Source organism: Candoia aspera, chromosome 8, assembly GCF_035149785.1.
Source record: "Candoia aspera isolate rCanAsp1 chromosome 8, rCanAsp1.hap2, whole genome shotgun sequence".
Lineage (NCBI taxonomy): Eukaryota > Metazoa > Chordata > Lepidosauria > Squamata > Boidae > Candoia > Candoia aspera.
In genome coordinates, this window is record NC_086160.1 from 7290215 (window position 1) to 7303516 (window position 13302).

Sequence of the window (13302 nt, forward strand, 5' to 3'; positions counted from 1 at the left end):
GTCTTGCTCTCTGTTTATATACTGTCCAGCTTGTGTTGGTGGAGGTGTTGTGCTCTTCTTGGGAGTTCCTTGATTGCAGGGTCGCAAATGGTGTGGGGGGCAAGCGGGGCATGTGCCCTGGGCGCCACGCTGGGTGGGCACCAAAATGAGCAGGGGGGGCACCAAAATGAGCGCTGGGGGTGCCAAAATGGGGGCGGAATCCATGTTTGCCCTGGGTGACACAGACCCTAGTTGCGGCCCTGCTTGATTGGGCTGTTGTTTGCTGCTTGGTTGATTGCCTGAGGTAATAGTTCCTTGATTAGGGTGTATTGTGCTGTTTGATTGTTCATCTGGTGTTAATCCTAATGTTAATCTTTGTATATCTGGGTGTTGATTGCTGCCGGGGAGGTGTCCTGGTCTTTTGGCTTTTCTGTTGTCTCTTTTGAATGGTATGTAAATGTTGTTTACCTCTATGTGTCTGTTGATGGCTGCTTTGTCTGAGTGCCAGGCTTCCAGGAATTCTCTGATTTGGCTTGGTTTAGGATGCTCACCGTTTCCCAGTTGAAACTCTGGTTGAGTCTGTCCATGTGTTGTGAGATTAAGGAGTTCTCATCATGCCTTCTGACCTTGGTAGGTGCTTCTCACACACACACACACACACACACACACACACACACACACAAATGGTCTTGACACCATCCAAGAAAAAAGTGTCTAAAAGCCACTGTTTCAGTTTCCCAACCAGTATATACTATCACTGTGTTTCTTAAACTTTTTGGTCTCAGGACCCTTTTTAATTTTAATCCCTTTTTAAATGGAAACCCTTTTAAGAATTATGGAGGAACCCAAAAGGGCTTTTGTGTGTATGGGTTCTATTGATCGATATTTTCTGCATTGAGAATTAGAATCGATGCATTTCTAGAATATTTATTTATTGAATCATGTCAAAAGAACAATATTAAACCTATCATATATTTTAATAAATATTTTTCTTGAAAAACCCTGTATTTTTTCACAAATAAAAAAATAATGAGAAGAGTGATGTTGTTTTAAAATTTTGCAAGTATCTTTGGTTTGTTTGGGGTTAAAACAAAACAGGTTTGTATAAATCTGGAATCCCTTTACAGACATTTTGCTGACACTAGGACTGAAATGTTAAGGATTTATGGATTTGTGCAAAGATAAGGGATGGGTTATGGGAAGAAGAGATACTTGCATGTAATGTTATAGGGGGTTATGAATGATTACGTTTGTATTTATGATGAATTTTTTCTTATTCTTTTCTTTTTTTCTGTACACTACTTTTTTTTACTTTCCCTTCTGAGTTTAGTTTGTATTTTCTTTTATTATTATTATTAAAACTTTCAATTAAAAACTATTTAAAAAATTTCTTTGCAAATATCTTCACTATCCAGCAAATCATTTTGATTCCGTGGACCCCTGAGGTCTCCAGAGACCCCCAGGGGCTCTCGGACCACACTTTAAGAAACACTGTTCTATTGCAAAGTACATGCTACCTTTTAAAACAGTCTGTGCTTTGGCAATCACCTCCCTTCTCACATTTAAAATGGGATGTTTTTCTTTCCAGGACCAGTTTTTAAAGGTTCTCCTGTCCAAGGCAGGCAGGTGCCAACAAGGATCATTTGCCATTAGGGGTGTCTGGGGATGTGGATGGCATTTGTTCCTGTAATAACCTTCAAACACCCGTCAGCCTCCCCCAGTGGAGTTTCTGGAGACCAGAAATGGATTTGTAAATTTATGGATCGCAAAAATCCAGACGGCTTCTCCTTGCGGCGCTTTCCCAAGCGCAGCCTCGCTAGTTCCCGGCGGCCGCCACTAGGGGCCAGGCGCGGACGCTCTGGGAGCAGCACGTGCGCTCGCGGCGGCTTCGGGCGCCGTCTCTCTGCCCGCGCGCAGAACCGGAAGCGGAAGGAGGTGGGTTTCCTGTTCCGGTGCTGTTTCTCCTCCACGGGGTCCGATGGCGCCTTTGGCCCGTTATCTCCTGGTCTTCGGAGGCTTCGCCGGCGTGGTGGGGCTGACCCTTTACCCCATTTACTTTTACCCCCTGACCCACCTGGGGGACTACAGTAAGGGAGGGGACGCCGCCATCTTCCCCGGGGCACCGGCATCCCCGCCGCCTCCGAGCTTGCCGGGGGGGAGGCTGGGGGGGTCAAGGGAGGTTAGCTGGCTTGCTTAGTTGCGGGGAGTGGGCCGCATGTCCACTTAATAAACAATTATTATAATAGGCATCCCTTATTTAAAAATGCAGCTGTTTGGCAGGGCGACCCAGCTGCAGCAAGAATGGCAGTTGTTATTCCCGGTTAGAGAGCAGCTCCCCTCTGCAGGGCTCCTGCAAAGTCAGTTGAGATGGCTACCTCAGGACACGGTCTTACCCTTTTTTGTTATGGAGTTATTATTTATTGAGTATTATACTATTAAGTGAATACATAGAGGCATGGGTTTGTGTATCTGTAAGGATGTATAGGTAAAGCCTTAGCCTGGTCACTGACAAAATAGGACGGGAGATAAGACCCAGATGCAGTGTAGGAAACATGGGAGAACAAATTAAAATTGTACATGAGTAAATTCAGAAAATTAATAAAATTGTTCCCTGTGCAGGGCAGTGGCAGCTGGGGGAAATGTTGCGACTTTCCTGGTGGGGTTGGGGTTCTGGTCTGGCAGCTGGGAACAGATACCATTTTGTTTTATTGACTTTTAATCTTTTAAGAGGTGAACGTTGCCTTACTGTCCTATAGTAGGCTGAAAATGTCACAGGTTAGGCAACTTTCCCTGTGCTCTTTCTGTGGTATTTCCACTGGCCATGGTTTATTTTTTTAAAAAAAATGGTTTGGGTTTAGCCTTCTAAGCCATAACCAAGGAAATCTTTTTTTTTTTTTTTTTGCTTACTGATTTATGTGAATCCAGTCATTATCTTAATTACCAATAAATAAAGATAGGCAGCAAGGAAGGAAGAATAGGATTTCCTACTATCTGCATTTATTTCTCCAGAGAGTAACCCTGACTATGGATTTAGATAGGCATGTTTGCATACTACTAAGCAAAAAACCTGGGTTAGCCTGTTTGGTGGACATGGCTTTTTTTTTTAAATGTCTTGTGAACTCAGCCCAAGTCTGAATGACTTTATTGTGGCCTAGCATTTTTTTTCATTTGGCTTCCATTAGGTTCAAGCTATTCTGTGGTATACTGAAGGTACTATGGCTTGTTTAGTCATTGAATCTACAGCAGGCAGGAGTGACTGGCAAATTAGATTTATACAACATGCTGAACTCTAAATGCAGATTAATACAACACACCAACTGTGTTTGTATCATGTACTGTCTCTAAACAAATGAATCACATTATATCTTAGTGCATTGACTGGGTTCACACAATGTTTTAAGACAGTGGCTGGATTCCCATGACACAACTACAAATTGCCCAGCCCTGTTTCATCGTAGACTAGCATGTTGTGCAGACCTAGTCTATAGAAGCATAAGAAACAGCTGCTGTAAAACTTATCCTTAACTGCCACATTTTAACATATTCATGGACATTGGCCAGTAAGTCAATTAAGTGTGCATTTTACCTATTTACCTATTTTATATTTATTAGAAAAGGCACAAACAATAAATCGAGCCGGCATTATCCAAGAAGATGTACAGCCTCCAGGTATATATCTAAATTCCTAATTGAGGTGTGTATGTTCAGTTATGTTATGGTTTAAACAAGTATCCCAAAAGTTGTTAAGCAATGGGGTTTGATTTGGATGCCAGCCTGAAGATGCGAGATACATTTTTAAATTGGTAATTTCTATTTCGCTGAGTCATATCTGCTGCTGCTTAGAAAATTGTTCCAAAGTATACATTATTGTCACCTGCATATATTTTACTCTTGCTCAGTTTTGGAAATAGAAATTGGAAAATGGATGAAGATTGGACCTTCGCTTATGTCTATTTTGATGAAAAGGAGGAAAATGTGTGCAAATACTCTCATGTTCTATTTTAAAAGATCTTCAAGTTATGACTGTTATTTTGGTTTCTCTCAAACTCTCAGAAATACATAGTTTATCTTCATATTGTTCAGACAACAGTGAGTTAGCTTAACAGCTGGTATGGCTGTTCTTTAAGAAGGCCTCCATTGGTGATGGTAACCACCACCATCCACTTGAAATACTTATTTTGGAGACAGTTCTCAAACAGGTGGCAACTATTTAATTTCAGGTTCTCTTGGGTGGAACAGGTCAATTGTATTCTCACAGAACACTTGCCCATAATTAACTAAATTATTCTTTACTCAACCCAATTTTCTGGTTTTGCACAATACATCAAACCTTACTGATTAGCTTTGTACAACACGCTAGCCTAAAACATGGCTAGTTTATAGCTGAGCACATTCCAGTCACAACTGGTATTTGAATCAATTTTGGCTGGTGCACACGTAAGCTCTAGTGAGCTAATAAATTATAAAAATGCCTCTTCGCATGGGTCACGGTCTGCTTCTAGTGCATAAATCACTTATGCTTTTTGAAATAACTGAAAGAGGTGACTGTGCAATCATCAGAATGAATTCTCTAATGGAGTCCTGGAGACACGGATTCCAAGAGTGAGATGTCAGTCATGCTATCTACCTAAAGGTTTGAGGAGGGGGGATTGCAAGCAAGTGCACATCCTGGGTTGTTATCAGTGCACTGCATACCTACCTTTTCAATGATAGGATGCAGGCACTGCTATGTTACCTAGCAAAGCAGTCACTAGAGATCCTAGCTTGCATTTTGCATGCATGTGCACACTTCTGAGTCATTATTGACTCCCCTGTTGACTGCCCTGCTGTTTCTTGGCAACCGTTTTGGAAGTGGTTTACCCTTGCCTTCTTCCTGGGTCTGAGAGAGGCAAACTGCTCCAAAGTCGCTTCATGCCCAAGGCAGGATTAGAACTCATGGTCTCCCAATTTCTTGTGCTTTAAACCACTACAGCAAACTGGCTTTCCTTGGCTTGCATAGAGTAGTGAGGTAAAATTTGACTGTGGTTTGTGTTCAAGAAAAAAATCACAAGAGGTAATTTATAAATGTGAGAAATTGATTTGGCTGGAATGATACATGGTGTAACTGGAGAAATATTAAAATAAGGATCTCATTTGCTTTCAGAATGGCTTTAGTGGTGGTTTGTGTGAAGGCTGCATCTGTGCCCGATAATTTGAAGATTGCTGTTCTTGCCCTGTAAGAATAGAAAAATAGCAAGAGTGAATGTAAAATCTGCAGGAGGATTAGTTTGTTAGGGATGTCTGGGAAAGAGGTGATAGTGACCAAAATAGGAGAAGTGGAGTTTGAAGTGCAGTGTGGTAGAACCTGTTTTTGTCATATGACAAAGTTGTTCAATTTTTACCAGGTCACTTGTTTTTGTATTTAGTGCACAGTCATTGAGATTTTAGTTTGCAGAGGTTTGGTTGTATGGAAAGAGTGGGGAATGAATTGTAAAAGAAATATAAGAAGAGTGAATAGGTGGAGTGGAAGGGCAGGGCTGAGAAAGTCATGGTTGATGGAGTTGATGAATAATTCTCCAAATGAAACAAGAGAGAAGTTTAAAGAACAAAATTATGTGGGGTGTGGACTTGGGAAAAGCAATGATGGCTTGTTAGCATAGAAAGGTATGGAGGGGTACAAATGGTGTTGATAAAAACTAGATTTAGCTGTATTTCCTTTTTAATCTGATGCTTTTAATATCTTTTGTTTGCCAGTTTTTATTCCCTTTCTGTACTCCCGTACGGTATGTATGGGGAAAAACCCTGCCAGGATGCTGATGTTATCCAGCTCTTTTCCTTGTCAATTGAAATTGTGTTTACACAAATTAGCCAACCACATTTTTCTTTGTATATTGTGCAAGCTCAGCCTATCTGGTTAGTTTTATGGCTCGCAAGGCCATGCAAATCCAGAAAAATTGGGTTAATTGAGTAAACTTATTAAATTAACTGTTGGTGAGGATGGTTAGTAAACTCAGCTGCTCTGCTAAAATGAGGTCTGTTTTTTAGTGGGTTGGATGAAGGTAAGTAAAAAATTCCAAGAAAGCAGAGGTGCTATGATTAATAGGTTTCCCTGTTTGAAGAATTAGCATTCATCCAGTCACACAGTGGTTTGTACTGATCTAAAAAGCAGATTTTCAATTTACTTTTTTTCCTCCTGCATTTAATTTTGGGATAGTCTTCCAAGTGCAGTTATTGCAGACTGAACTATACTGGCTTGTCAATATTCCTAGACAGGGATAATCTGGTCATAGTTGTCCATGCTCTGGTTATGTCCTGATTAGATTGCTTCAAAGTGTTGTAAATCAACTGGTTTTGTAAGTTGTTTGGTGCTCAAATTATGAGTGCACCATATTTGGACTGAGTCTTGCCATTTTAAAAAGAACTCTACTGGTTACCTATTTGTTTCTGAATCTGATTGAAGTGCTAATTTAGATACAGAAGTATGTGCTCCTATGCCAAAGTGCCTTCTCTGAAATATGACCTACTGATATTCTTTATGCCTTCTCTTTTTGAGATAAAATAGAAGGGGGAAAAGGGTTTTTTTGTTACTATAACCACCTAGTTATGGAATACCCTGCTCAGAAGGCTGATCAGTGTTGTTACTGATTAGATCCTTTTTCTACAAACCAACGTTGTAAGGATTCAACTTTGTTAAATAAAACAAAAAAGTAGGAATTTTTGTATGTTAGCTAAGTTCCTCTGGAGTCTCTTTTAAACTATATCTGTCCCCCACTGTCACCGCCTTTTATAAAGCAAATATTTGAAAAACTAGTACTTTCATTAGCATTCCAACTCACTGATTATTATTCATTGCTAAATTTTTTCCTACTACAATCCTAAACACATTGGGGAATGAGTTTATTGATAGGTTTATTAATTGGGGAATGGCATTTTATATTTTAGCTTTTAGCTTTGGTATTTATATATTGGTTGTTTGTCGTTAGTTTTTTTTATTGTTGTATATTTATGTTGTATGTCACCCAGAGTCACACTGTCTGAGTTGGGTGGCCTTACAAATCTTGAAATAAAATAAATAAAATGAGTTAGATTTAAGAGTGGATCTTAGAAAATCTGCTTAAATTACTCAAGTGAATAGTTATGTTATTTCTTCTTATTTTCTTTTCTCTCACAGATAGTTCTGTCCCCCAGCTTTCCTCCCTGTATTTGATGCTCATTTCTCAAAACAGTTAAATCTAGCCTGAGTTACACAGTGTGTCATTGTAAGTGCTGCAATCCTGCTGCTCCAGCTGTGTTCTATAGCGGCTCTCACAAGAGCATGTTGTACTGATAGATTTGTTCAGAAAGCTGAACTGCTGGGGAATGCAGGAAGAATTGTGGACAGTCTCACCTGACGAATAGATGAAAATTCCACATGAAGGAAGGCTAAACGAAGAGTGTTAAATTATCTTTATGTGTAGAGTAGCTACATATTCTGATGTACACATGTAGGAACATCACTTCTCACTCCCTCTCACTTCAACCCAGGTTTCCAATTTTAAATAAGAGATCTGACTGCTTTTTGGGGGGTGGGGGTGGGGGTGCAGAGTGCTTGTTTCATTATTTAAATTATATGGGTTATGGGGTTTGTGTATGTGTGTGTTTACTGCTGGGAAATAACTATCTCCTTGCACTCTTACCGATATATAAAAGGGATAATTCTAAAACACCCCAATCATGTGTTTACCCATAGGATTAAAAGTGTGGTCTGATCCATTTGGAAGAAAATAAAAACCTCTCTGGGTGAGATCTTGAAGATGTGTGGATTCTCCCTTTTCCCATCCATGATACTCCAAGTTCTTTCTGTCAACTGAAATAATGTAGAAAAAGAGTTTGGCATGTTGGTTTGCATCCATGTATATAGACCCATAGAGGTTGCTAATTTTCAAACGTTAAGTTTCTCTCTGAGTGATCTAGACATGACAAAGAATGTATGGAATATTTTCTGTTAATTAAATGGAATAATTGTGTTTTCCTTTATAGAAAGAATGAATGGTAATTGCTTTGATCTATACAGATTATGCAACTGATGTCTCTGTAAAATATGCTCAGAACAATAAAGTATATTATTTATTAGAAAAAACAAATTTGGTTCTAAAATTGTGAGAAATAGTGCCTTTTTACAATGTCCTACTACAAGCAGGATATGGTATTCAGTATTTTAGCTCTCCTTTAAATGAAAACATGGACCTGATGAAATGCTTACTTCTAAAAAAGATATACCAGATAAACATATTGTAATTTCAGGCTTCAAGAAGGGGATGGATTTTCAGTAGTTTTTTTTTTCTTTAGAGGAATTTTTTTTAAAATTTCTAATAAAAACTACCATTTTAGGCTTAGGTGTTTTAATTTTTTTTTTATTAAGAGAAACTGAATTTGTACATTTCCTGTTAAAAATAAAAAACATGTGCATTACTTATTTCTCATTTTCTAATCTTTTTTGTGAATGTATATATATATATATATTCTTTACTTGAAACTTTTGAATAATTCTGTATTCAAAAATTCACTAGGCTGGCTTTGAGACCCAAGGGTTGAAATTATACTTTCTAGCATCCAGATAGTAATTCATGGTCTTGATTTCTTGCACAAACTGATATTGACATTGGGCAGGTGGCTATATAGCCATTGCGATACATTATTCAAATATCACATGCATATGAAAATGTCTACAGCAGTCATCTGCAAACATTCAAACATTATGTGGTATTGAAGTATGGAAAACATTTTTTGCGTAGTGTGTGAAAGTTCCTAAACCTCAGAGTAATATTTAATAGGATGCTTTACCCATCTAGAATTGCTGTGGGAGGATACACTAATTGATTATGTTTAGTCTAAACAGTGTTATAGGTAATACAAGGTGCTGGGCTAGAAACCAGGAGACTGAGAGTTCTAATCCTGCCTTAGGCATGAAAGCCAGCTGGGTGACCTTGGGCCAGTCCCCCTCTCTCAGCCCAACTCACCTCACAGGGTGGTGGTTGTGGGGAAAATAGGAGGAGGGAGGAGTAATAGGTATGTTTGCCGCCTTGAGTTATTTATAAAAATAATAAAGGGATAGAAAATAAAATGTTTATGGGTATATAAAGCTGGGCAAGATGATTGATAGTCTATTCAAGTGAAACCACATTGGTGTAGAGCAGCTAGATGAGAGCATTCTTGATGTTTTTCAGGATTCTGTGTGAGTGAAAAAGATGTTGCTGTTTTAAGAATCACATTAACTTCAGTGAATCATCTCATTAAAGCAACTGCAACCTTTTTCATGCATCGAGGCAGGAAAAACAACAGGCTGCTGGAGACATGCTGCTGTTACATGAGATATTAAGCATGGTTGAAACATGCACAGCCGTTAGACATTTCTTCCTAGTAAGAATGTAATTTTTTCAAATGGGCTTAGTAAAATAAAAATTCAGTAGTTCACAGTAGGAGTAAAATAATAAAAACCCAACACAAGAACCCAATAAAATATGAGATAAATCATTCATGGTTGTCATCCCAATTATCCATAGGTCCTGTGACACAGGTTGGTTTTTAACAGCTTCTGTTTCCCAGTTTTCATTACCAAATAGTTGATATATGTACTTTTCCTAATTATCCTAATACTGTCAATTTATTTTTGAATACCAATTTCCTTGTGCTGGTTAATGATTGCAATAAATTTATTTATTTGTTACCCAAATAGTTGATATTACATGAAAAGAAAAAAAAAGGGAGCTACCACCAAGCAGGTTTTTTAAAGTAGTTTTACAATTATGTAGTTGTGTTCATGGATAGTCATGTTTTTCAGGGTCTCATTTTAAAAGATAAGTCTTTTAAAATAGGAATGGAAGAAGCTATAGTTTGTCTGCAAATGCCATTTCTGTCTGACATTCATCTAGTTTTTCCCAGTAATGATAACATATACTAAGAGTTGGGCATCTGAGGAAGAATAGAAAATCAAAACAACTGCTCTGTATAAATATCTTTGCTATATCCTCTGACCTTGAGAGATGGAAATGCTGACTTGCTGGAGGTGAAAGCTGATGAAAGATCTTTCTGTTTTACAATTCAAATAAAAAGATGTCACATAAACGTTTACCAGTTTGTATCCATTTCTTGATTAAAAGAAGTTAGGATAAGGTGACCGCATCCAGTTTTGGGCTGTAAGAGAATTCACAGTGTCATGAGTACTGATGGCGAGCAGGAGGGGGCCTCTATCCAGGGTGGAAAACGCATGCGTAGTACTGAGGAATTAAGCAGCCATTCAAAGAGAGACAGATCAGACCCGCCTTGACTTTTGGGGTTTATCTGTCTGGGTTTTTCCCACGCTTCTTCAGTTTGTTAGGATTCTGGGTTTTTTAGCAGTAATAAACACTAGAGACCTACTCCTCATCTCAGCATGATTTCTGACTGTTAGGACATCAATCCTAACAAACTGCTACTCCCATTGAAAGAGAGAGGAACAAAGAAAAATAAAAGAGACATTTGGAAAATGTCTTCGGAAAACCAGGAAATTCGGCAAGCCATCCAACAATTGGCAGCAGCATTGCAACATCAACAGCAAGTAGATCTCCAGATCAACACATTACAAGCTGCCATGCTACAGCAGTTACAACAACCAGCTCCGATTAACCCACAACCAGTGCCAGCAGCAGCAGCAGCTCCGCCAGTAGTCTTGAGATCCCAGGGCAGTCTACCAGAGAAGTTTGGAGGAGAAGCAGGACAGTTGAGAACCTTTCTCACACAGTGCACAATGTTTTTCGACAGCAGACCAGCAGAGTTTCCCACAGACAGAACCAGAGTCACCTTCATTCTAAGTCTGCTAAAGGGCCCAGCAGCCAAATGGGCTATTCCCATGGTGGAGAACAACGACCCAATTCTCAACGACTACCAGAATTTTCTGGCAGGGTTCCGAGCACACTTTGATGACCCGATCAGAGAGGTCACTGCCAGCCGGGAAATTCGGAAGCTCAAGCAAGGCAACAAGAGACTGGGAATCTACATTGCTGATTTCAAGCTGTTAGCAGGAGATCTGGACTGGAATGAGAGTGCCTTGAAAGACCAATTCAAACGGGCTGGATGAAGAAATTAAGAATGAATTAGTGTGCCAGGGAACACCAGCTACCCTAGAAACCTTATATCAGTTGTCTGTGGTCATAGATGCCAGGCTAGAAGAGCTCAGACAGATGCAGCCGGGGAGAGGCAGGAGCCTCAGGATGCTTCCAGGATTTCCAGCTCTCTCCACAGCACTTCCTTACTCAGGACCAGAGGAGCCGATGCAGATCGGGACGAGCAGGAGGCTTACTTCCGAGGCTGAGAGACAGAGAAGGAGAGAGAGAGCCCTCTGCTTCTACTGCGGAGTCCAGGGGCACATGGTGAGAGCTTGCCCAGTGAGAAGCCAAGCAAATTCCGTAAGAGCCCCAGGGCAAGCAGCTGAAACAAGAGCCACCTCCGCCTCTACTTCCAACCAGGGAAACTCCGTCGGTCTCCCTCCAGAGAGCTCAGCAGGGAGACCATCAATCAATTAAGAAGGGCTCATTCCGAGGATTCCAGGCAATCCTTTTACTACTTACCAGTAATAATGCACGTAAACCCAGAGCACCAGGTCACGCTAGAGGCCCTCGTGGATTCTGGAGCTTCAACCAATTTACAGACCATACAAGATATACAGATGTACAGGCCATACAAGACTTCAACATCCCGACCATAGAATTACCACGTCCCATAGAAGTGGAGACCATTGATGGCCAGCCCCTCAAGGCAGGGCCGATTAGAAGGTACACAGAACCGGTGCAACTAACAACGGGAGACCACACTGAGTGGATCCAACGTTATGTTTCTGCATCACTTAATGTGCCTGTAGTCCTGGGCACACCTTGGCTGAAGATCCACAACCCATTGTTGAACTGGACTACGGGAGCAATCTCCTTCCCAGCTAAGGAATGCCAGCACCACAAGATTCAAGCCGCTCTCCTCTCTCCAGCAACCAACGCAGTCACGGAAGCAGGGGGGGTCCAGTTGCCAGTCAAGTATGCAGATTTAGCAGACGTTTTCAGCAAACAAGAGGCCACAGCACTACCCCCCCCCCCCCATAGGGACTGTGGTTGCACCATTGAGTTGATACCAGGAGCCAGGATTCCAGCAAGGAAACAATATCCCATGTCCCCCAAGGAACTAGCCACCTTAAAGGATTACTTGGATTCTAACCTCCAAAAGGGTTTCATCCAACCATCTACTTCCCCAGCGTATGCTCTTACCTTCTTCGTACCAAAGAAGCCTGACCTGTTGGCACCGACAAACCAGGAGGCACCCATGAGAGTGGTCCACGATTTCAGTTCCCTCAATAAACTCACAAAAAAAGAAAATTATCCCTTGCCTCTAATCTCTGATCTGCTGGATCGCTTACAGAAAGCACACATTTTTACTAGGTTGGACCTCAGGAATGCGTACAATCTGATCCGGATGAAAGAGGGGCATGAATATCTGTCTTCGACACCAGGTTTGGTAAATTTGAGTACCTTGTTTTGCCCTTTGGCTTGTCTAATGCAGGAGCCATATTTTCCCGATTTATGAAGCAAATTTTCTCTGATTTACTAGATAAGTATCTGGTCATTTATCTAGATGACATATTAATTTTCTCTGAGGATGCTACAACTCATGTAACCCATGTACGTAATGTCTTACAAAGACAGAACAAGCTATTCGCCAAGCTAGAGAAGTGTGCCTTCGATTTAACTGAATTACATATCCTGGGCTATAAGGTATCAACCAAAGGCATATCCATGGATCCTTCTAAGGTACAGGCAATTTTCTCTTGGCAACCCCCCCGAAATGTGAAAGATGTACAAAGATTTCTAGGGTTCTGCAATTTTTACAGGCTGTTCATAAAAAACTTTAGTGACAGGGCTAGACCCCTCACACAGCTTTTGAAGAAAGGATCAAAATTCATTTGGGGGGGGAGAGAGCAAGCAGCCTTCCAAGAATTCAAGCAACTCTTTGCATCCCAGCCGCTGTTAAAACACCCTGATCCCACGAAGCAATTCATAATGCATTCAGATGCTTCCGATATTGCCATTGGGGCGGTGTTATTGCAATATACAAACAAAACCGAGAATACATTGCTTCCTTGTGCCTTTTTTTCACGCATGCTCTCACCAGCAGAGAGAAACTATGATGTTTTTAACAAGGAGTTGCTAGCAATTAAAGCAGCATTCCAAGAGTGGAGGCACTGGCTAGAAGGTGCAGCCTTTCCTGTGAAAGTTTGCACCGATCACAAGAATTTACAGCTTCTACAAAACACCAGATCCCTCACCCCACGCCAGATCAGATGGA

At 40.6% G+C, this 13302-nt stretch overlaps 1 protein-coding gene across 1 annotated transcript; it reads left to right on the plus strand.

Annotated features, from left to right (window-relative positions):
• Window positions 1–1921: 1921 nt before the first annotated feature.
• On the plus strand, window positions 1922–8081 carry SMIM20 (small integral membrane protein 20). Its single transcript, XM_063309885.1, has 3 exons — window positions 1922–2066; window positions 3592–3648; window positions 7688–8081. Exons 1-3 carry the CDS (start codon window positions 1958–1960, stop codon window positions 7723–7725), a joined length of 204 nt encoding a protein of 67 aa, XP_063165955.1. The 5' UTR covers window positions 1922–1957; the 3' UTR covers window positions 7726–8081.
• Window positions 8082–13302: the final 5221 nt, after the last annotated feature.